General features: G+C 58.5%; 5 protein-coding genes across 5 annotated transcripts; 3 read left to right on the top strand and 2 right to left on the bottom strand.

Annotated features, from left to right (window-relative positions):
- The first annotated feature begins 114 nt into the window (after positions 1–114).
- JDV02_005060 (uncharacterized protein) lies at positions 115–3,942 on the top strand. The gene is made up of 6 exons (XM_047986314.1): positions 115–574; positions 931–967; positions 1,055–1,389; positions 1,450–1,547; positions 1,625–3,051; positions 3,107–3,942. Exons 1-6 carry the CDS (start codon positions 568–570, stop codon positions 3,393–3,395), a joined length of 2,193 nt encoding a protein of 730 aa, XP_047842294.1. The 5' UTR covers positions 115–567; the 3' UTR covers positions 3,396–3,942.
- Positions 3,943–6,457: 2,515 nt separating this feature from the next.
- JDV02_005059 (uncharacterized protein) lies at positions 6,458–8,829 on the top strand (the record flags this gene model as incomplete). The annotated part of the gene is made up of 7 exons (XM_047986313.1): positions 6,458–6,690; positions 6,802–7,607; positions 7,733–8,071; positions 8,144–8,275; positions 8,342–8,384; positions 8,466–8,512; positions 8,582–8,829. The coding sequence occupies 7 exons, from the start codon at positions 6,458–6,460 to the stop codon at positions 8,827–8,829; spliced, it is 1,848 nt and encodes a 615-aa protein (XP_047842293.1).
- Positions 8,830–9,649: 820 nt separating this feature from the next.
- JDV02_005058 (uncharacterized protein) lies at positions 9,650–12,127 on the top strand (the record flags this gene model as incomplete). The annotated part of the gene is made up of 1 exon (XM_047986312.1): positions 9,650–12,127. The coding sequence occupies one exon, from the start codon at positions 9,650–9,652 to the stop codon at positions 12,125–12,127; it is 2,478 nt and encodes an 825-aa protein (XP_047842292.1).
- An 869-nt stretch (positions 12,128–12,996) lies between these two features.
- JDV02_005057 (uncharacterized protein) lies at positions 12,997–15,157 on the bottom strand. Its single transcript, XM_047986311.1, has 2 exons — positions 14,028–15,157; positions 12,997–13,967 (listed from the first exon to the last, which is right to left on the bottom strand). Exons 1-2 carry the CDS (start codon positions 14,192–14,194, stop codon positions 13,193–13,195), a joined length of 942 nt encoding a protein of 313 aa, XP_047842291.1. The 5' UTR covers positions 14,195–15,157; the 3' UTR covers positions 12,997–13,192.
- A 777-nt stretch (positions 15,158–15,934) lies between these two features.
- SSD1 (Translational repressor) lies at positions 15,935–21,523 on the bottom strand. Its single transcript, XM_047986310.1, has 3 exons — positions 20,879–21,523; positions 16,821–20,700; positions 15,935–16,760 (listed from the first exon to the last, which is right to left on the bottom strand). The coding sequence occupies exons 1-3, from the start codon at positions 21,060–21,062 to the stop codon at positions 16,721–16,723; spliced, it is 4,104 nt and encodes a 1,367-aa protein (XP_047842290.1). The 5' UTR covers positions 21,063–21,523; the 3' UTR covers positions 15,935–16,720.
- Between the last annotated feature and the right edge of the window lie 1,542 nt (positions 21,524–23,065).

Here is a 23,065-nt window from a genome sequence, read left to right as displayed (position 1 = left end):
ACCCAGCCATCCATCCATCCAGCTTGAGCTGGCGCCAGCGGGTGCTGCCACACGCTAGATCCACCGGCACTGCGGCAGTGCGCAGCCGCCAACCTCGAAACCTCGCGTCGCCAACAAAACACCCAGCTTGCCTCCATCACCTGCCGACTGCAACCTCTGGTCACCACCCCCGCCAGGCAACGAGCAAGCGACCGCCTCGACACTCACCCTCGCCGAGGGCTTCGCGGGCCGTTTTTGGCATCTTTGTTCTTCCTCTCGCCCTCTTTCCTCCCCTCCACCGACCGACTCCCCTTCATGTCGCCTGACGACGCATCGACAACGTCCTGACCCCCCTCCACCCACCACCCGCCGACCCAAACGGCACCAGCTCCTCGCACACGATCTCGGCTCATTTCCCTCTAGGGGAGGTGGGAAACGCCCGCCCGCACCTGTCCTAAATAGTCAGCAAGGCTGGGTACGACAGCAGCAGCAGCAGCAGCAGCAGCAGCAGCAGTACAAGCAGCCTCTTCGCTTCAGGCTCCGTCACGAAACACAAAGGCGCCCCTGTCGCCGCACAGCCTGGTCGAGATGCCTTGTGAGTCGGCTTTCCTCTTCTTTCCTCCCGAGCGACGTCATGCTCCGGAGCGGGCGCGGACCCCGCAGCTTCTCGTCGAGACGTGGGCAGCCGCACTTGCGCGCTGCTGCTGGGTCGCGTGAGCTCTGCGTTCGGCGCTCAGCTGCGGCGGCACACGGATTGCGTTTGCTCGAATGCTTGGTGGGAGCTTTCAGACTAGAGTCGGGAGCTCAATTTCTTCATATTGACGGCATTCGTCCGCCCTATGGGCTCGACGTGTCTCCCGCGACCTCAAGCGACCACGCCCTTCCCCCCCAGCCCATACCCCAAGCGATCTTGCGTGACTTGTTTTTGAAGCTCACAATGCCTTGCTACAGTCCTAATCGAAGACTCCTGGCTCAATGGCCAGGCCAGGTATGTTCCTCGACCCTAGATTCGGGCCAGACCCCGTCCACTGCTGCATCGGATTTGCCTAGCCAGCTAACCCGAGGCTCTTTATAGTACCGGCGAGATTGCCGAGCTCGAAGATTGCGCCATTGCCGTCGATGCGTCTTATTATCTCAACCTCTTGCTCGACACTCCGCCCGCTCACGAACCATTGCTGTCCGCCCTCGGTGGTCTGACCGGCATCGAGGCTCACATCAATGAGAACCTGGACCTTTGGAGCAAGAATCGCATCACCCCCTTCTTCATCTTCGACGGACAGTCCATCACCGGCCAAGACCAAGTATCGCTCGCCCGCCGGCGCAGTGCGAATCAGAAGACCGACGATGCGTGGGACTTGTACTCACAATCCCAGGCTGAGCAGGCCGTGGCCACCTTTGGCGCCAACCCTGGTGAGCATCGCCATAGCCAAGATGGATCTCTGACTCCGTGGCTGACTTGATGCTCGGCAGGCGCCTTTTGCGTTCGAAACCTATATCCCCTGCTTCAGAACATTTTAAAGAAGCGCAGCTTGCACTTCCTAGTGCCTCCTTACAATGCTTGCGCACAGGTAAGGCCTTTCCAACACTCTCCGCCCCTCCCTCTCCAGCGGGAGGAGAGTATCCTGCTAACATGACTTTCTTGCAGCTTGCCTATTTCGAGATGAGTGATTCCGACCAATGTGCTGGCGTCATGGGCCCCCAGGAGCTCCTCCTCTACCCCATCAAGGACTCGGTCATCCGCAGCTTTGACTGGGAGGCTAAGACGGTGAGCTTCGTGTCGAAGAAAAAGGTCATGACGGGGCTCGGAGTGGGCGAACCCATGTTCATCGATGGAATGCTCATGACGGGCACCTCGTTTCTCCCGCCATTCCCCCCTCTGCTTGACACTTCCATTTACCAAAACGCCTTCTCCATCATGGACGCTGTCAACATGCTGCGCACCTCCGACAAATCTGTCGCGACCGCTTGCGCCTCGTTCAACGATATCTTGCAGGCTCAAGACCCCGCCTGGCTTGACAAGTATCGCAAGGCGCGCATGGCCGTCCAGCACTTCATTTACATCGCGGAAAACGGCGAGGTTCGCGTCAATGATTTCGAGAAGCTCACCAAGGACAACCACGAGTATCTCGGCCTGCAGCTGCCCGCCGAGCTCTTCCACTACCTCAACACGGGTCTCATCGGCGCGCGGAATCTGAACTGTATAACGCACGGTCAGATCCTGATGCAGCCGACCCTCGAAGGCGGGGCTACCGAGGAGTACAAGAAGCTAGTGACGGACAAGATCCTGCCCCTGAAGGAGCAAGCCCTCGGTCTCATCATTCCCCGTGTCCACCGGGGCATCGGCCACAAGGACATCACACTACGTGTCTGGTTCGACCCCAAGTTCGCCTACACGATTAACCATCGGGCACTGCAGCCCCCGCCGTCGCAGAAGGTGGGCTCGTGGGACGTCAAAGAGAGCGACCTCCGCAAGTTTTTCCCAGCCGATTTCGCTGGGCCCATTTACCTGGAGGTGCTGGCTCTGGCAAACTCGGACTTTGTGGAACTTACGCTGGCCAAGGAGAAGCTCATCAAGGGCATTGATACAACGGAGATGGTGACCTCGGTCGCCATTTGGCGATTTTTGCACCTGAGAGGCTATGTCAACGACGAACACAAGCTGACGAAATGGGGGAATGCTCTGGCCACGACGCTGCTGGCGCTCAAGGAGGCAAACGAGAATCGCCCCGAGGTGCCCGGCCTGGACGAAGCCGCTCTTCTCGCCTTCGAGCTCGTCCGTCTTGGCGTCCTCACTGCAAAGTACCGCGAAGACGTTGTCGGCATGCCGCGAAAGGGTACTGAGGAGGAAAAGTCCAGCCTGGTTCTTGTCAGTCAGTGCGCCACGTTGCTGAAGCTGCGACATCAGGTTTACGGCTACACGGGGCCTCTTAACAAGGGCCTCCTGGCGTTCCGGTCGCTTTCCACCACGGTTCGGGAGGCCGACCGCGACCTAATCGAGGCCATTGTCGCCTCCATGTTTATGTATGGCCAGTGCAAGAGAGAGAGGGATGACTACTTGGATATCAGCCAGAGGTACGTGGTTTCGTCTTGGATACCTGAACAGATAGGCAAACTGACAGCTGTACAGGCTTCCCTTTTTGCAAGAGCCAGACATCGGACTGGGCATCGCGATTCGAACATTCTTCGACGAGGACGAGGCGAGCGACAGCAAAGAAGCGCGTGCTGCCCGATTGGCTGAGTTTCCGAGAACTTTTGTGCCTTTTGCGGAGGCACTGGCGGACGACTTCCGCCTGTGCGCAGACTTCGTCGGAGCGCTCAATCAAGGAGTACAGACTGTCGATAGCATAGAGCTGCCGGCCGCTGACAAGGTGGCCTGGGCCAAGGCTCAGCGGTACCTGGACGCAAGACCTTTTTAAACTCAGGGGCGACGGCGCTGGTGTTTGGCGAACGGAAGGTGACTGACCCCTCCAAAAGTACAGCATGGGTGGGTACGCCACGCCTATTTTTCAAGTAAGCCATCGGGTCTTCACAGACAGGTGGGAAAGACGGCATTGATACTTCGACATTGTCTGGTGCTGCCACAGCAGCGACTACTGGAGAGATATAGCAGTGGATAGCTCGCATTGGTGGCAAAGGGGAACTTGGGGATGCGAGTATGAGTAGCCGGCAAGGCATGGACACAGGCGCTGTGGTCATGTCAAAGCCGGAAGACACGGAGGCAAGGGTGACAAGGCGAGGGGTCACTGAGCCCACTCACTGTATGGGATATCATAGGCCGAGGCTGACAGTGGGAGGGTGATATGCATGAACTGGACCCGAATCCTTACATTGGAGCCATCGCGGGCGCCAAAGCGAGGAGCCGGCGTGGGAGGCTGTCACAGCATGCCCCGCGTCGTACAAAGTCGTGTAGTGAGTAGCAAGATTAGGCCCTCCCGAATACATATTACAAAGCCAAATTGCAGCCTTTACTTGCTTGTGCGATTTTTGCCATTGCATGGGAGCGCGTGTTCCTGGTGGAGACGTTTGAGTTTTGACGCTCCGGGCATGACCGGGCCGGCAGAGGCGCCCCACACGGAGGCGGACCCGACGGCGTGGTCGGCTCGGTCGTGCCCGAGCTCCGGCCATAAGTTTGCTACGCTCCAGGTCCGCCGCCCACGTGGCCCGGGACAAACGTAAAGCAAATCTGCGTGGACCTACACACACAGCACGTGCTATTTCATATAACAAACAATAGCCAAGACCCGACCGCCTCCACCGGGTCCCGCAGACGGTGAAGCGAGCAGCGGGCGGCAGGTAGGCGCCCTTGCATTGTCGGTGGCCCGGGAGCCCGGGGGTGGAAATTAGACATCAACAAAGCTCTTACGTACGAAGCAGTCGGATTTACCGTCTTTGCCCGCCACCAAGCGCCGCGATGACCTCATATACAAGACGAACCCCCGGCCCGGCCTGCCTGCCTATCTTTAGGCAAAAAAGGACTGGAAAATAGCTCACGGTCTATGTAAGGGAAAGGGCGAGAGCCAAGAATGAAGGGTGGCCCCCCATGGGGGCGGCCACGTTGTACGGAAAGGACGAAGTAGTTTGCTGGTTTGCTCGGTAGTACTACGATGGACTGACAAGAGACTGATGTAGGCTCTGAGAACGCGGGGGGTTTGGGTTCGTGTGCCTGAAGGGAGGACTCGTCGAAGTGTCCTGATACAGTCATCCGGACCCCGCGGCCCCCCCTCCCCCCTTCCTTCCTCCACCTGTTCAAAGAAACAGAAAGAAAGAGAAGAACAGAAGGAAGAAAAGGAACTCCATAATACAGATCCTGATCGTACTGTTTCAGGTCGAAAAAGAGTTACACAGAACTAAAATCATACTCCGTCAGACTATGTATCACGAAGGGTCAGAGATAAACGCACGGTCGTCCCACGCATCGGACGTTTCTGCTTGACACGCGCCCCAGTTACCAAGCAGGGATGCAGGGCACGTCAGTTAACCAATAGCACGGGGCCCTGGGCGCTCGACGAAGGTGGAGGAGGGTGGAAAAGAGAAGAAAAAAGGGGGAAGAAGGGGAAAAGAAAATGGAGAGAGAAAAGGAGAGGTCTGGGCCGTGTAACATGGGACGAAATACGGTGATGCCGTGGGGACGACGACACCCGCCGCAGGCAGCTGTGGTCAGGTGAGACAACCGGGGAGTGGGGGGGACCAAGAAGACAGACGATAGGATTGAGAAGGGGGCATCATCGGGTTTCGACAAATCCGGCGGCAAGGGGGGAGGAGGGCAAGTCTGCGGAGAGAGCGGAGCCAGTGCCCCGGCCACGACGACAGGGTCAAGGATTTTTGTTTTTTGGGGACAAAAAACAAACTTTTTTAAACTTTTCTTCTCCACGGGCCGCAGACCACATCTCTCACTCTTTGGTTTTCTGTAGTGTGAAGCGGGTTATCGTGACATGCTTATTAAGAGTTTCTTGGAGTTTTGTCTGAATTTGCCAGGACACAAAAAAAAAAATCTGCAGATCGAGTAACCTTTCCATAGCAATAGTTGTAAGAGCCGGAGAAACCCTAAATCGTCCCGGTCCAAACGTCGAGATGTTCTGGGGGGTCCGCACGCGATCATAACATCATCACGTGGTATCATCTCTCTCCATGTGAATAGCCTCGCGCGCTCGGACGGACGGGCGGACCGAACGACCAGGCCCCATCCATGCTGGGATTTGATGGCCACCGTCATTCAAAGCTTCTGACTCGCGCTGGGCCGTTGATGGCAGGCAAGGCTGCCCGTTTCGGACCTGGATGGCCGTGAGTTGTTCCTCATGTTCCCAGCAAGGGGCGTTGTCCGCTTCCCCATCTGGGCAGCGCGGCGCGGCGCGGCCCCCGCGCGGCGGCGGCTCACACAAAGTGGGGGACGGGCTACGATGATGCCCATGAGTGACGGCATCACCGCATCGGCCGCCGCCTGCGTTGCTACCTCGCTTATGGGCTCAGAGCAGCCGCGGACTCCGTATTGATCGGAGCCCGTAGGATAAAAGGGAGGCTCGATGTCGTTCTCTTCACCATGTTCTTTTCTCTTGTTATTCTCCTTCCTATAGGCATCCGGCCCGACAGTCCTTTGACTTCTACCATTCGTTTATCCCTTATTCTTCTTCTTCTTCTTCTTCTTGTGCCTATTGTTTTTTTCGGGCTCTTCTTTTCTGGCCGATAGTCACACTCCTTGTTCATCTTATTTCGAGCCTCTCGTTTGGCTAGCACATGTTTGCCCACCATGTATCTAAGCTGGCTGCTGCTGTTGATAGGGGCCACCTTGGCATGCGCCCGAGCAGCCTTGACCTCGAGATGGAGGCCCGACGCTACGTATAGCGGTCTCAGACTCTTAGACTTTTTCGAATTCGCCATGGCACGTATTCGCCTCCCCTGGCGTTTTATTCTAAATCCTTTCTTTTTATACATTTTGAGTTCGCCATTCTGACCGTCATCTTAGCCGGCAGACACGGCCAGCATGGCCCCCCTTAATACTCTTCGATGGAGCCCGAGGATAGACGACAGTCATCTGGGGCAATTCCTGACTCTGGACGCCAGGGGGCTGCGCACCCACTCTGACGAGATAATCCAGCTTCGGCCTGGGCAGAATCGGACTGCTGCATGGTCGCGATCCAGGGTTCCTCTCGGGTACGGGATGCACATAGTCAGGTTTACTCAGTTCGAGCAGGGGTGCAGCGTGGAGACGTACATGTAAGTGCTGACCCTCTCACTGTCTACTGTGATTGCTTTCCACGGCATCGTCTCCTTCTCCCTCTCCCCCTTTCCCTACCATGGGCTGATGCCTCACTGACACAACACCAGCTCTGCTCATGATACTCACGAGAGCTACCGCAAAAATGGATGTCACATACACACGAGACTGTGGTACCGGCCGGAACACTGGCCAAGGGTCAACGGCGTGCCGCAGGTCATGGTTACGATTCAGGACAGGAACCAGTTCATGATATTCCAGTGGAAGGAGGGCGAGGAGCCCAGGGACCTCAACTCGGACAGCCCCAACCCGTCGTCCTGGGGCCAGCCGCTTGTGTGGATTACGGCCGAGCGCGACCATCGGGGAACCAGAACGCAGGCGTGCAGCCTCGACGACGTGGGCTTCTACCCGACTCGCCTGACCACCAAGATCCGATTCTGCGCGGTGTCCGCCTGCCCCGGCTACGAGAACTGCGCCAAGAGGAAGGGCCACGAACAGTGCATGGCCTTGGCCACCCGCGTCGAGAACGGTGACTACGTCGATAGGCCCTACATCGCCGTGAGGCAGGTCCGCACGTTCTCGTGTCTTAGCGGAGACTGCTCATCCGGGATTCCCACCACCACCTGGCGTCCTCCTGCCAGACCTGTTCGCCCCAAGGTTACGGAGAAGTCTGCGACTACGCCTGCATCGCCAAAGGAGTCGAAGAAGCCTAGGACTAGGCGCCCAAAGGGTCGGAAGAAGAAGCCTGGATCTAAGTCGAAGGGCCCGAAAGATCCGGCAAAGCAGCGGCCAACGCCACCACCCTTGGCTCCGGGGCAGCCTGCGTCTGGACCTGATCCCGCAGGAGTCCCGGGGGGTCCTCAACCCGTCGTCCCTGACCGCGAGCGGGGCAGGCCTACTCAGCCGAAGGTCGAAGGTGACGTTGACGATGGACTCTCCCGTTCTCCGACGACTATGGCCGCGGAGCGGGAGCCAGATATGAGGCTCGATGACCCTGTGCCGCTAAGCCCCGGTGGCTATGCCGATGAAACCGAAGACGAGGAAGGGCACACGTCTTCGACGGCTGTGGCTACCACAACGACGACCACCACTGGAACGACTTCGACCCCGACCCCGGCGTCAACTTCCATCAAGGCGACGGCTTCCACTCAGGTGACAAGTACTGTGAAGACCACCACAACGGCTGCGACCACGACCACGACTTCGACCACGGTATCAACTTCCACCGAGGCGGAGACTTCCACTCGGGCGATAACTACGGTTCAGACTTCCACAACGGCTACGGCTTCGACCACAACTACAACTTCGACCTCGGTATCAACTTCCACCCTAGCGTCAATTTCCACCGAGGAGACGACTTCCACGCGGATGTCAAGTACGGTTAAGACCCCCATAACGGCTACAACTTCGACTCGGTCAACAACTTCGACCAAGGCGACGACTGAGGCTAAGACCACCACAATGACTACGACTTCGGACCGGACGACTTCAACAACCCCGGCATCGGTTTCGACCGAGGTGACGACTTCCACCCGGACGAAAACTTCGACCGAGACAACAACTTCAACGAAGGCGAAAACTACAGTGCAGACGACCATAACGACTACTAGTTCGACTCGAGCAACTAGCCAGTCGACAACTACGGTTAAGACTACCACACCGGTTACGACAGCGACCCGGGCGGTAACTTCGAGTAGGTCAACGACTTCGACCAAGGCGACGACCTCGAAAAGTGTTGTGACATCGTCTAAGCCGACGTCTTCGACTAAGGTAGCGACCTCGACCCAGCGGACTACCTCGACCAAGACGACGTCTTCGGCGGTTTCTTCGATTGAGGCATCGTCTTCAACAAAGGTTACGTCGCCAACGAAGTTTACGTCTTCAACGAAGGTAACATCTTCAACGAAGAAGACGTCTTCGACCAAGGCGACACGTATAGCCAAGGTGACGTCCCCAACGAAGGTGACGCCTTTAAAGAAGGTGACGTCCCCAAAGAGGGTAACGCCGCCAGCGAAGGTGACGCCTTCCAAGAAGGTGATGGCTCCAAAGAGGGTAACGCCCCCAGCGAAGAAGAAGACGTCCCCGACCAAGACGGCGCCCCCGGCGGCCTCCCCGATCAAGACGAAGTCCTCGACTAAGGCGACGACTTCAACTAAAGCGACAAGTTCGACTAAAGTTAAGGCTTCGAGCAAGGTAACGTCTACGGCTACGACTAAAGCCACGCATACTATAAAGGCCACGACTTCTTCAACAGCTTCGGGTAGTACTTCAACCGTACCGGTAGCTCCGACCCTAGCCGAGACCACGACTACGACCCGTGCTACGACTACTACTGCTATAGCTACGACAAAGGCGTCTACTACGCAGAGTCTGTCTCCGTTGTCTAGCATCTCGGAAAATCCCTCTGTGACTACGGTCCCGACTACGACTGCTACTACGGCTACGACGAAGTCTTCTATTACTCAGAAGCCCTCTGTGCTGCCTAATGACCCTGCCGAGGTCCCCACGACAACGAATTCGACTGAGACGTTGCCTACGACAACTTCATCGACCAAGGAGTCTACTACTTCGAGGCCGTCGCTATTATCCACTGTTATTCAAGAAGAAGTCTCCATGAACACGACTCTGACCACGACCTTGTCTACGACAACGGCATCCATCGAAGAGTCTACTACCTCGAGGCCGTCGCTACTGTCTACTGCTATTCAAGAAGAAGCCTCTACGATAACGACGTCGACAACGACCTTGCCTGCGGCCACGGGACCAATTAGTGAATCTACTCCTTTGAGTCCATCGCTAGTATCCACTCCCGCTCAAGAAGAAGTCACCTCGAACACGGCCTTCTCGACGACCACGGCTACGACAGAGGTCTCTACTACTGAGAAGCCGTCGCTATTGTCAACCGCTACTCAAGAGGAAGTCTCCACGACCACGACGACGTCTGAGGCAATAGTAGATATGAGAATCTTCGACCCGGAGCCCTACGATAGCGACGAAGACTACGACAACACGTACTCTACAACTACAAGGACGGAGTCCATGTCAACAACTCAGGATTCACCATCATCTACATCATCCACTGTCGTCACGGAGTACCCCACGAGCGAGACATCCACGACCAACGAGACGACGACGGCGACAGCCAGTATGGGGAGCACCTCGGAGACGTCCAGCTCAACCACTACAACGGCGTCTCCGAGCACCGAATCTGTGCCGTCTGGTGTCACTCTGCAAACTTCTACGGAACCAGTGACCAGTACCCTGAACGACTCCAGCTCGACAACTACACAGCCACCTGCGAGTGTGAAGCTGATGCGGCTGGGCAATGTCTCGGAGGAACAATCCGAAGTCAGTACGACTGTCGCGTCGGAGAAGCCCAGCTCGGCAACGACAAGAGCGTTTCCCAGCTCAAGGTCATCTACGGTTTCCAAATCAACGCCGTCCATAACCTCCAGCTCAACATCGTCCACAACCCCCAGCTCAACGTCGTCTACAATCCCCAGCATCCCTCCTGAGCAAGTCCCTGCAACGTCCACGCCTATCAACACCCCGGCTCCGAAGCAGGACTGGGCAAAGACCAATGTCACGGTGTCTGACATCTCAGAGCCCGGCCCCTCGACATCCACCTCGACCGACAGGGCCCAACCCTCGTGGACCACCTCGCAGACCGAGAAGCTTCACCGTAACTCGGCCACCACGGCTACTACTACGAGTGGCCTCTCCGCCACGCACACAACCATCGTCCGCACCCTGAGCCGCTGCGCGATGGACGTGCCGGACTGTTCGTATACCGTCACGGCGGAGACAATGTCCCCATACGCGACCGCGCCATCGGTCAGCAAGTCGGACAAGACGATTGACACGCCCTCATCCGTAGTGATGCCCACGCCCAAGGTCACCATCGCCTCTGCCGTGCATACGACCGATGTCCGTGCCATGACTGCCTGCGCGCCTGACGCGCCAGACTGCCCCTCAGAAGGGGGGTATGCTGTCACGACGGAGACAGTGTCGCCGCACACAACGGCACACTCGGCTAACGAAACTGAAATGGTGACCGAGACGCCCACCTCCGTCGCGGCTCTCACGACAAAGGTTACCACTTCTACCGTATACTCTACCACGGTCCGCACCGTTCCCGTCACTAGCTGCCCGCCCCGAGTACAAAACTGCCCCTGGAGAGGGAAATATACCGTCACGACGGAGAAGATCGCGCTGTACACGACCGTGTGCCCAATCAGCGAGTCGCACACCGCAATGGAGACGCTCATTGCGCCCGTGGCGACGCCCACGCCAAAGCTCATCACCACCACTACCACCACCTCTACCGTGTACACCACCGAGGTCCGCACTATTACTCGCTGCCCGCCCGGCGTGGTGAAGTGTGCCGCGAGAGGCCGCGTCGTGGTAACGACGGAGACGATCCCGCTGTATACGACTATATGCTCCGTCGTTGTCGGCGAGGGAGAGATGACGACGACGACGACGACGACGACGACGACTACGACTACGACTACGTCCGCGCCCGTGACGATGTCGGCGCCAGAGATGACTGCTTCTGCCGTGTTATACACCACGACGACCCGGACCATCACAAGCTGCGCGTCCGAGGTGCCCGACTGCCCCTGCAAGGAACAGGTCGTCACCGAGAGCATCCCGCTGCATACGGCTGTACGCCCCGTCAGCGAGGCAGATGCGGAAACGACGTCCTCCATGCCAGACACCACGTCCTCATCCACCACCGCCACCAGCGGCACGGTCCGTACCTCCATCCAGAGCTGCCCGCCCAATGTCCCAAACTGTCCCGCGAGGGACCCCATCGCCACCACCATCAAGACGGTGCCTTTAGTACATACGACCATGTCACCTGTCGCCGCCGCCGCCGCCGCCGCCGCCGTTGCTGCCGCTCCCTTCGGGGCCGGCCCGGCACCACCCACGCCGCAAGTTGGCGCATCTCGCGTGGGAGCCCACATGTACCGCCCGCCCAGCCGTGGTGGGATCGGCGGCGACGGTGACTACGACGACGACGACGACGACGACCATCTCGGCAGCGGCGTGTCCGGTAGCACGTTAGGAGGCGAGGACTCCAGCGAGCTCCATGGCCATGACGGCATTCCCGGCGGAAGCGGCACCGGCACCGGCAGCATCGGCATCAACGGCAGTGCTGGTTTCAGCCCCGGCGGCGGAAGCGTACCCGGCAACGATGACACGCGAGAGGGCGGCAGCGGCAGTGGAATCAGCGGCAACACCAACACCAATGCCATCAACAGCAACGATGATGATGTCAACCCCGCCGCCGCCGGCCTCCTCCCCGACCCATCTTCAACGAGCACTCCCCCGCTCAACCCCATCTCCCGCGGCCCCAAGACGGCCATCGCATCATCATACATGGCGGCCCTCTTCGCCGCCACAGCGGCAGTGGCCCTCGCCGCATTCTAAAGTCCAGACGAACGAAACCGATCCCGCCTTTCTTTTTCACTGGGGGGCGGGGGGGAACCAGCAGCCAGACACCCATTTATTCGTTTCACTCGGCTCACACACATCAGCCTCCTCCGCCCTCCGCCCCCCCTCCCTCCCCGGATACACTCTCTTTACATCCTTTCAACGGGCCGGGGGCGGATCCACCCATGTGTCTCTTCAACCTTTTCTCTTCTTGTTTCTTAATATTTTTAACTTTTTGTGTATGCACATGTTCAACTTGTTGTGGGCATGTTTATGCGCACATGCGCTTTGGCGGCGAGGCATTCGTCGGTGGAACACACCTATACACACGCACGCACGGAGGGTGGGAGGCCTTCGACTCGCTACGAGTTTTCCGTTTCTTCTTTTCTTCTTCCTTTTATTTCGCCCCGATACCTGTTTATTATTCACTGTACTTGAGTATTTTGCATTCTATACATAGAGACCTCTTCTTTATACAGTCGGAGTGTCTCTCGTACTGGTACCATGCCCGTGTGTCCCTCGTTCACAGACTTTGTCTGCCATGTAGTGTTGCCATGTCGTTTCATGCCTGCGCCCCCTCCCCTCCCCCGCCCCAAACAATGCTCGCTGCTGCGGAGCTCACGCCTGGCGGTCCATTGCGCAGTTCAAAAAACACAAAAGGTCTGACAGCGCGGGGAGACGCGGGCTGAGCCGCACAGGACTCGCGCAGCCCGTCTCGAGTCCTCACCGTGGCCCTCGGGGCGCCCTCCAGGGCCAGCCCGTGCTGGTGCTGTGATCACCCAGGAGAAAGGCTTGTGCCGGGACGAGCACACTCGAATACTTCGCGGGTAGCAAAATACAACATGAAAGGGTCGTAGGTGCGGGTATGCAATTATTAACAGCTGCAAGAGCTAGCGGGAGACATGTCTCCACAACCTAGCTCAGGTATCTATAAGATTTTCATGAGAACAAGGCACCTCATACTCAAAATGTGTGCATCAACAGCAGTGGCTTGCGACTCGCGCAATCCCACCCGCCCTCAGAAATTGGAAGAAAACGAGGCACCTTGACCAAAGGCAACATCTAAGTGATGACCATGGCCATTGGACCCGCCACAATGTTTTCATCCGTTAGCATGCCGTCGGCGGGCGCCTCCTTGGTCAGCGTCATGTATGCCACGCCTGCCACGCCTTGCGGCACAACGCAGCCCTCATTCTCCCTGAAGTCGGAAAAGACGGTGTTGCCAACCGGCGCGCTCCCAGACGTGAATGCGCAATGCTTGGCGCCCGAAGCGCCAGAAGCCGCCTTGGGGCGCACCGAGGCACCAATCTTGGGCGAATCCGTGCCCTCCATGGTCAAGGCGGGGAACGCCTGAAGGTTCAGCGGCTGGGGGCACTTCTTGATAAAAGCCGAAAGCATCGTGAAGACTGATCGAGGACTCATGGGCACGTCGAGGGCCTGTGGAATGGCTGCCATACCCGAAAAGATGCGGATGGCGGTCTGGTGGCGGGATTCAACCGTCACAATGGACGCGGCTGTGCCCAATACTGATGGGTCAATGAGGCCCGCGGCGCCCAGGTAAGCCGAGACGCCAATGTTCTCGAACAGAGCCGCCTTCTGCACCATGTCTTTGGCATCCTTGAGCTGGAAATTGTATTCGCACTCCTGGACGGGTTGGATCCCTGCCTGCGCGAGAGCTGATTGCAACAGCACCACATGCTGTTCCTCCGACCTCCCAATCGACTTGAGGTCTGCTATTTGCTGCTGGTTGAGTCCCAACGCTGCGAAGTCGGATTCAGGAAACTTTTGAAAGCCCTCTTGATAGAACTTGTTCTCCGCTTGTTCCGCAACCAAAGGACTAGGCGCGAGTCAATTTCACATGTCTTGCGAGTTCCGTCTCACGGTGGAGCGGGCTTACAAGGTCAAGCTGTCAGGGACTGAGAGCTTTTCAGGCGTCGCCTTGCTGTCTTGCCGGGCGAAGAGGTCGCTCTGCTTGACTTGCCGAGGCGATAGCCGATATGTGGCAGGGAGCGCATCCGCTGCTGCCAGGAGGCCCGCGATGGCCATTGCCCGAAATGAAACCATAATTCTCGTTGATGAAGCCGTGTTTTGGAATGAATTGAACCCCGCGCAGTCGCCCTCTTGTGCGTAGCTATTGAGCTGTCCAGCGGCGTCGGTGTCGAAGTGAAAGAAGACGAGGCCCAGCCACGGATATTAGAATTACTACGCCCAACGATCCGCCAGGGGGAAAGGCGAGAGTAGAAGTGTGCAATCCAGCGAAGCAGACCAGCGCTTTCGGAGCCCTCCCTTGTTTGCACGAGGGTTGGTGGGAGAAGAGAAACACCAGCGAGAGGCGGCGGGAAGGACAGAGCAAGCGAGGGAAACGAGACGATGTGGATAGCCCAGAAGAGGTTCTCTCGGGGGCATGCCAGTCGGGGACTGCGGCCCCTTTTGACAATGTCAACCAAAAGGAGGCCCATTGACCAAGGGGCCGTGGCTTCTCTAGCGCGGAGAGCCGCCACGACAACAAGGGAAGGGCCATGCGCGACTCCGGGCGGCTCGTCCATCATCCGTGCTCCGTAGTCGTCGTGAGAGGCTTGGAGACGTGCCAGGGAGTCCCGTCTGGCCCCCGTGCCGGTGACAGGTCCACTGACGGAGCGGAGATGGCAGCGCCCGACGGTTCGCGTGGCCCCTCGCCTTCCCTGCGAAGAAAGCTTGGCTCTCCGGGCCCGGGACGCTTGCATCGATCGGGAAAGGCCTCTGACCTGCGCCAGAGCTGTGGCGCGGCCCCAAGGGAGCCATCACGGAGCGTCGTGCTGCCCTCGGACACTAGGTGGTCCGAAACGGTTCTGACACGCGAGGCGCGACTCCTCGCAGCCCCGGGCCGCCCACCCCCATCAGTGTTTGCGCGGCGCCAGCAGGTGTCCGACAGATGGGCGCTCTGCTGTCAAATGCAATGCGGTCAGTAGGTAAAGTAGGTAAGCGGCTCCTGGTTGTTGCGTTGGATAAGGCCAGTGCTACCTGTGCGGTGTCGGTTGCAGGTCGTCCGGGCTGGAAGGGTTTGGCTTTTCGCCGGCGAGGTTCCATTGGAAGTTGTCATAAATCGCCGTATATACAAAGAGTGCGCACGGTGCGTCTGTCGCACCTTCCCGGCGTGAGCGTTTCTGCAGCAAACCCCCCCGCCCCTTCCCGAATTGTCTGCTGGCTGAGATGCTCTCCTGCTGCATAGGTGCAATGAATGTAGCAATCTCGGTGAATCGAGATAGAGTATCCGGCATCTGGGCCGATCTGTCCTTTGAGGAGGACGGGACTATACATTCCGTCTTTCCACTTGCTCCTGCCCTCGCAGCAATTGCCCACAGCATTTGATACAACTTCATCCAGGCAGTCCATGACGAAGTAGGTTTGTATAGAGTACGGACTGGAAGTAAGGCAAGTTACTCGACCAAACATGGCCATAGACAACCCAAACTCATCAAGCAAGTCACGCATAACCAAGCCTCACGAACAAGGGTGCATCCATTCGTCCAATCATTTCATAATTCATTCATTCATTCATCCGCTCTCTGCCTGCCTGCCCAAAGCCCATCCTTTACACACAAGTCCACACCACCAACGTGTCAACTCGTCCACCCATCCATGCCCGTCTTCAGCGGCCTCGGGCTGCCTGAGAGAGCGAGACAGACAGACAGACCTAGCTAGTACTTGCTACTAGCCCCGGATGGAGACTGCACTGCACTGCACTGCACTGCACTGCACTGCACTCCGTGTGTGGGTGGCCAGGCCAGGGCCAAGACGTTGACCCCGACCCGACACGCATCCGTTGTCTGATCGACTCGCTTCGGCGGCGCTGGTGCAGCAAGGCCCGGCCTCATCATCATCAGAGTAAACAAAGGCCTGGATGGCAAGAAACGAAGAACCCCATCACCCTTGACCCGTTTTCTTTCTCGCCCATCTTAGCCCGCATCATTTCCACGTCCATCCATCGCCTCAGGCGAATCACACGTCAAACTCTTGAATGTACCACTAATACCAAGACCTGTAAGCACACTACAATGGACAAGAAGTACCTGGTCGAAGGGCCTCCCTCTGCTCTGTACGTGAGGGAGCCCTCGGTTTCTTTGCCTTGTTGCGACAGCCACGTCCGCTCCTTGGCTCCGCTCGTGAGCGCCATTCGTGTCAAGATGCTCATCAAACAATCTAACCGAGCTGCCGTCCGTCGTCGGCAAAATCCACTCCAGACGCATTCCAACTCCACGACCAGCTGCACATTGCCCAGTTTCATCCCATCAATTTTCGCTACTTCAACTTTATCCCATGCTGTTTTGTCCTTTCTGCCCTTCCCCCCCCATGTCCTCAATTCCTCTCCGGCGACTGGCTCGCACACCTCATCTGCCACATTGATATTAAAGGTATATACCACACATCTTCTGCTATCGACGCCCACAACATCACGGCTTTGGAAGCCCGCGCCCGTGGTCATCACCAACTGTACTCACGCCCCTGACCCCCAATCTCCTTCCCCCAACTGCACATCCTATGCCGTATCACGTTCTCATACGTCTCCCAACTCCCTCCAACAAGCCACGGAATTGACAACCAAGTTGCCAATTACAGAGCGTATGGGTTCAGACACCGAATAGTCAAGCAGCTGTTCCGGGCTGCTGTTAGCTTTCATTCTCCACGACGCGCAAGGGACTAGGAAACTTACGGAGGGCTTTTGCTGAGGTCCGTCTTCAAGATGATTGGAACTCTCGTCATCTCAGTCACATCCTGAATGTAGTCACCCCCTTCCTCGCGCAACTTGAACAGCTTGAGGTACTTTTCCTTGTTGGTAAGACGAGCCTCGACAGTCTCGGAAACGGGCACCTTGGAATCGGAGCGCGTTCGGTGCAGGGTTCCGGCGGTCGACGGTGTGCGTGCCGGCGATCCAGGCACGCTCTGCGTGGGCCGCTCCGCCAGCGAGGCTCCGGCCATTGCCTCCGTCACGTCCGACGTGTTGTCGTCGTCGTCGTCGAACAGGGCGTCGACATCGTCAGTCGAGATGGTGCCAGTCTCGGTCTGCTTTCGAGCCGCCTCCTCACGCTCCTTCTTGGCGCGCTCCGCTTCCTCCGCCTGCCTGGCTGCCACCATCGCGTTGGTCATCCTCTGAGAGGCCGCGGCCTTGGGTCGCTCGTCCTCCGGAACGTACGCGGAGCTTGGCACGCCCTTCTCCCAGTAAAGCTCAAGCACTCGCTTCTCCTTTCGGAATTCAGCCTTCTTGAGCGGCAGCTGGTCGCAGTGCACGCGCTTCTCAAAGCCCCACTCCGGGATCAGGACATCAAACGCCGATTCGTACACGCAGAGCACAATGCCCTCGGCGATGAGATCGCCGTTGGCCTCCTGACGCTTCTTGTCCATCGTTCGGCAAGACTCGATATGGATGCTCTGCTCTTGTGCGTTTTGGGCAGAGTCCTTCTTCGTGTTGCACGACTCGACTGTCTTGACGAGGTTTTCCATGTCGTCCGTAAACTCCACCTTGCCTTCGGAGAGAACGGCCTCGAGCTGACGGTGGACGATGATGTCGGCATAACGGCGCGTGGGCGAAGTGAAGTGGGTATAGAGCGGTTGGTTGAGGGAGTAATGAGGCCAAAGCGGCTTGGTAGTCTTGCCCGCGATGAAGTACTTGGCACGCTGCATGGACTTGAGCAGCAGCGTCTCCATGCCCTTGCGTAGGTCCGAGTCGTCCACTTTGAACAGGCTGTTCTGGAGCGCGCCGCTTCCAGAGGCGTCAATGTCGTAACCGAGAGCAGTCATGCGCTCGACAAATGTTTGCAGCCGACGAGGGTTAGGTGCAGACTGGCGACGGAGAAGTGCCTTCTCCGGAAGGCCCTCGGCAAGACGCTGAGCCACATAAGCGTTGGTCTTGTGCATCAACTCCTCCACGAGCTCCAGACCCTGGGTGGAATCGAAGATGTTGTCCTGCACAGGGTTGTTCTCGTCATCCGTCTGCTGCAGCAGGCGCAGGGGAGCAATTGGCTCCCCTCCAGCACCAAGACGAGTCTCGCGGAACTTTTGCGCAACACCTTGAAGGATCTGTATCGTGTTGAGGGGGGCAGTCTCGCCTTTGAAGGACGAAGGATCACTGAGAGCGCTGTCAATGTCCGCCAGCGAGACTCTGCCGGCACTCTTGATAATGCTGCGACCGACCCAGCTGTCGCCGTCGGCGACAGCTCCGGTGTGAGGGTTTACACTGAAGACGACGCTGACCGTCAGCCGCTCCTGGCCAGGAGTGAGGGAGCAGACCTCGGCTGCAAGCTTGCTTGGAAGCAAGGGGCAGAAGCGGTTGAGGAGTTGCACAGAGGTTCCGCGCTTCTTGGCCTCGCGGTCCACCAGTGAGTTTGGCTTGACGAAGTGAGCCACATCTGGAACGTGGACACCAATTTCGATTTTCCCGTCAGGCCTAGTCTTGACGTGGAAGGCATTGCCGAGCTCAGCACCGCCGTTGTAATCAATCGTGAATGTTTGTTCCTCGCGGAAATCACGGCGAGACGTAACCGCGGATTCGTCCTCCTTGGCCAATGACCAGTCCTGGAGCCCGACGCTACGCAGGACGGCGTCAGAGAACTCGTCGGACGAGAAGTTGTTGTCGCGCAAAAGAGCATCGGTCTCCACCTTGAGGTCGCCCATGCGGCCCAGCTGTTCCACAAGGGTACCGAAAGGGTGGAGCGAGGTAATGGGCCACCGCTTGATGCAGGCGACAAAGATGCGATCGGCATAGTCCTGGTGCTTCTCCACGAAGTCGCGAGGGGCTTGCTCCGTTGGGATAGCAATCAACGGGACTCGCTTGTCCGTAGGCTTGAACCAAACAATCTTGGGCTTCTCTTGCTGTCGGTTGTCGTTCTGGCGACTGTTGCCGCCGTCCCGGGCCGCTCGCTCCGCTTCTTGCTTCTCCTTGGTCGCCTGGCTGCTGGGCCGCAGCAGGCCCAGGGTCCCGGAGAACATCTGGCCGGCCACTCGCTCGATGACGGCAACGACATGACCGGCATAAAGGGGCTTCTGTTCATCATTGATTTCCTCTTCTTCAACGAGAAGCAAGCTCTGGCCCTCAACCTCGACGTCGTCGTTCTTCTTCTGAGTGGGTCGCTGGCGCAGGCTACCACATCTGCGGATGCCGCCCTCGCCAGCATTACCGTCATCGTTCTGCCCAGAGTTCTGGCTACCTTGGTTGATGGAGCCCGAGCGCGTGTCCGTAATGTCCTTGCGCTTTTTCTTCTCCTCCTTTTCCCTCTTCTGCGACCAGACTTCGTCGACGTCCAGGAGCTCGATCGCAACCAGGTCGCCTTCGAGAGCGCGATTACGATCCTTGCTGCCACAAATGAAGATATCAGCGTCCAAAAGACCGTCCTGAGTGGTGACGTATGCGTCGCTACGATTCTTCTTATTGACACGGAGGATACCAGAGACAAGTTGACCGTCTCCAAGGAGGGCCGGAAGAGATGCCTGCGGAAGATACGGCGTGAAGAGAGTCTTCCGTTGCTGCTGCTGCTGCTGCTGCTGGCCGCCAAGCTGGCCGCCAAGCTGGCCGCCAGCATGCTGAGAGCTGGCCAGTCCCTGGAAGCCCTGCCCGTTCATCTGAGCGGCCTGGAGCGCCTGAAGTTGGGTAAGCTGCATCGGGTTAAGCTGCTGACCATACATCTGAGGCATCATCATCTGCCCGGGGAGCTGCATAAGCTGTGGTTGGTTGGGGTTGTACTGGAAGGCCCCAATGGAAGACACGGATTGATTCATGGAGCCCCGGGGCCTGTGGCCAGGCTGGAAGGACGAAGCTTGGCCCGCGTTCCCGGACTGGTCTTGGTTCTGGTTTTGGGTGCGCCAGTTACCCTCAAAGTTTCGAGATCCAGAGCGGGCATGCCCCAAGCCGCCTCCACGGCGTTGAAAGTCGCCCTCGCCGCCCAGGCGCGAACCACCTCGGCCGTTCACAGCCATGCTCTGGCTCCGGCCGTGGCCTCCACGCCCACGGGAGGAGCCCTGGGCAACTGACGCGTCCAGGCTGGGCTGGCTTGCGGGCGCCTTGCTATTCTCATCGTCGGGCTTGTCGGGGTTCGGGGCAGCTGGGAACTGGAATCCCGTCGTCGTTCGCTTCTGCTGTGCGATTTCGGCGGCCTTCTTGGCATCGGCGAGCGCCAGCGAGTGCCTGCGCTGGTGACCAGAGCCGGAGCTGCCGCCACCTCGGCCGCCACGACCACCGGCGTTCTCACGGCCGTGAACGGCTCCGGGGGCCTCAAAGTTACCGAAGGTGGATCCGGAAGCACCAGACGATGGCGCCGGAGGGGGTCCCATGCCCATGTTGGGCAGTGCCGACTGATTACGGCGATGTGATAGAGGCTGAGCAGGAGGGCCCAAGTTCTGCGGCTGCATCTGGTTGGGGAATTGGAATGCGTTCTGGCCCATGGTACCCATGGGTTGCAAAGGATTGAAAGCCCCGTTATGGCCAAGGGGCTGGCCGGGGGGCATCATGCCCATGTTGACGTATTGCTGGTGCGTCGCTTGGATCTGCTGCTGCTGCTGCTGCAACAGCTCGATCTGCTGCTGGATGGCCAACTGTTCCACTGCGGGCGGGGAGACGTATCAGCATTTGCGGACAAGACAAACAGGGGCGAGGGGAGAAGGAGCAAAGTAGGAGATGATCTGAGCACTGACGCTGAGATCAAGACAGCTCGGGTGGTGCCTATGCCGGCACAGAGGAGATGGTGTGGAGGAAGTAGGTTTGTGGAACGGACAACTTACTTCCTGGGTTGGCAAACATGCTCATCAGGGGCGTCAGCTCCGATGGGCTACGCCGATGAGCAATGTGCAGTCTGCGTCCAGCAGGTCCATGGACGCCGCCTGTCGGCTGCTGCTGCTGCTGCTGAGCCTGCTGCTGCTGCGGCTGCTGCGGCTGCGGTTGCTGCTGCTGCTGCTGCTGGTCCATGACGAGCAGTCAAGGCGGACGCAGAGGCAGGGCAATAGGATAGATGCGGCACGTCGGGTGCTGTCGAGAGTATTTGGGGAGGTCGCGTTGTCGGCGATGGGGTCGATGTGCGATGCTGCTCTGTGTGGCGACGACGATGCCGACTGGCCTTTTGGGGACAGGTGGCTCGGGTGGGAGCTGGCTGGGAGGGGAGAAGCTGGGAACAGCTGCAAAGCCAGAGCTCGGCGGGACAGATTTTTGCCAAAAGGAGGGTGGAATCGTCTGGATCAAGCGAGCTCTGGGCGGACCAAGGAGTGTGCGAAACAAGGCAAGAGGCTGGCAGATGTCGGACAGGAAGAGAAGGCAATGAGGGATGAGGATGGAGATGGACGGATGATGATGGAGGGGGCGATGGGGAGGCGAACCAGCAGCTCCTAAGAGGAGAAGAGCGACTGCGGTATGGGTGATGTGGTGTGGTGGTGGTGGTGGTGGTCGTAGTGGCAGTGGCAGTGGTGCGAGGACGGATTATGGACCCGCCCGTGACGGAAGCTGGCCTTTAGTTAGGTTTGGGCTTGGGGGGGGGGCGCCCCGGCCAAGCGAGCGAGCGAGCGAGCTGGGGGGTGAGGTGTCGACGGGAGCAAGTCGAATCAGTGATCCACTTCCTTATTCACCGCACCCTAAATCGCTGGGTGGCAGGACTCATGGCAGGGCAGGTAGCCCATCATGTCCATCCGCCGCGCCTCCTCGGGTTCCATGACTCTATGTCGGCATCGGTACAGCCCATCCCCAGGCAGTGTCAAGGAGGCCCAGTGCAGGCAGTCATGGCAGGGCAGTCAAATCCCCGGGGGAAGGGGGGGGGGGGGCGGCGGCAACGTCCCAGTTGGCCGGAGCGGGCGGCGTACAGTGGGGCCCTTTGACATTGGTTTTTTGGGCGAGTCGATTCGCCTGTCAGCGTTCCAAGGCACGCAAGGCAGTCCCGGCGGCATTTGCTCCTGCTGCCATGGCATTCACCGTTTGCTGTCCTGGCTGGGGTAAAAAGTAGTTATATGTCTAGACGCTTTGCTGAGCAGTGCCTGAGCACTGGCGGTTCAGTACGGGTGGTGGTGACGCCAACCTTGCAGGGACCCCCAGTTACGGTGTGCAAAGAGGTACCTTGCCTTGGTGGCGATCGTGCTAGTCCAGGTAGCTGAGGCGCTATACGAAGCACGCGGTGGCAGGTGCGGCCGCCAGACGCAACCGCATCGCGCGCATCGCGGCAGTCCTTCGGGTCGCGGCCTGGGCTGTAACCAGCGTCGGGCGGACGGAGACTGCGTAACGGAGAAGAGTTGCACGCGCGGCGGCTCTGCAGGTGGTACACTCCACGGCGGGCGCCATCCCAAGGCCATAAAAAAGACACATGGGCACCGTCCGCCTCGCGGGTCCAGAGGGAAAGGCAGCGTTTAGGCGCAAGCCACGTTTTGGGCCGCCGCTGCAGTGTCGGCCGCCCGCCCGCGCCGCGCCGCCAATGGAACACCTCGGGGACCCGGCGTCTAGGTACCTTAGTACTATGGAAGGCATTGGTAATTAACGTTAGCATTGCATGGGCACTGCGGTTACGATTGATTTGCGAACCCCCCCCTTTCTCCCCCGTGCTACTAGGAGCCGCTAGCTGCTAGGTTACTGGTTTAGTACGTGCCCTTGGGAGTTGTTCCCGGTACTGTAGTGCAGCACCCAGTATTACTTTGTAGTTGCCGTGGAGAAGGAGATTGAGGCAACCTACTAGGCTGCGCCTGGGGGGATGGACGCCCGCCGCCCGGCGCAGGTCATGACGGCATCGGCTTTGATGGATCCAATCACTTGATGAAGGCTGGGCGCGCTGCGCGGGCGTGCTTCCGTGGAGACTGATGCCTAGCCACAGGGCAGTGGAGGGTGGTTTCCAATCCCGCAGCGTACTGTAAGGTACCTAGGTACACCTACCTTTACGGTTGTTCAGGGTCCTCATGCCTCACAACCTAAGGTTCCAGGAGCGTTTCGCCTGCAGCATC

The sequence above is a fragment of the Purpureocillium takamizusanense genome, chromosome 4, assembly GCF_022605165.1.
Source record: "Purpureocillium takamizusanense chromosome 4, complete sequence".
NCBI lineage: Eukaryota > Fungi > Ascomycota > Sordariomycetes > Hypocreales > Ophiocordycipitaceae > Purpureocillium > Purpureocillium takamizusanense.
Note: the sequence above shows the minus strand (reverse complement) of the source record. Positions and strands in the feature narration are given on the sequence as shown.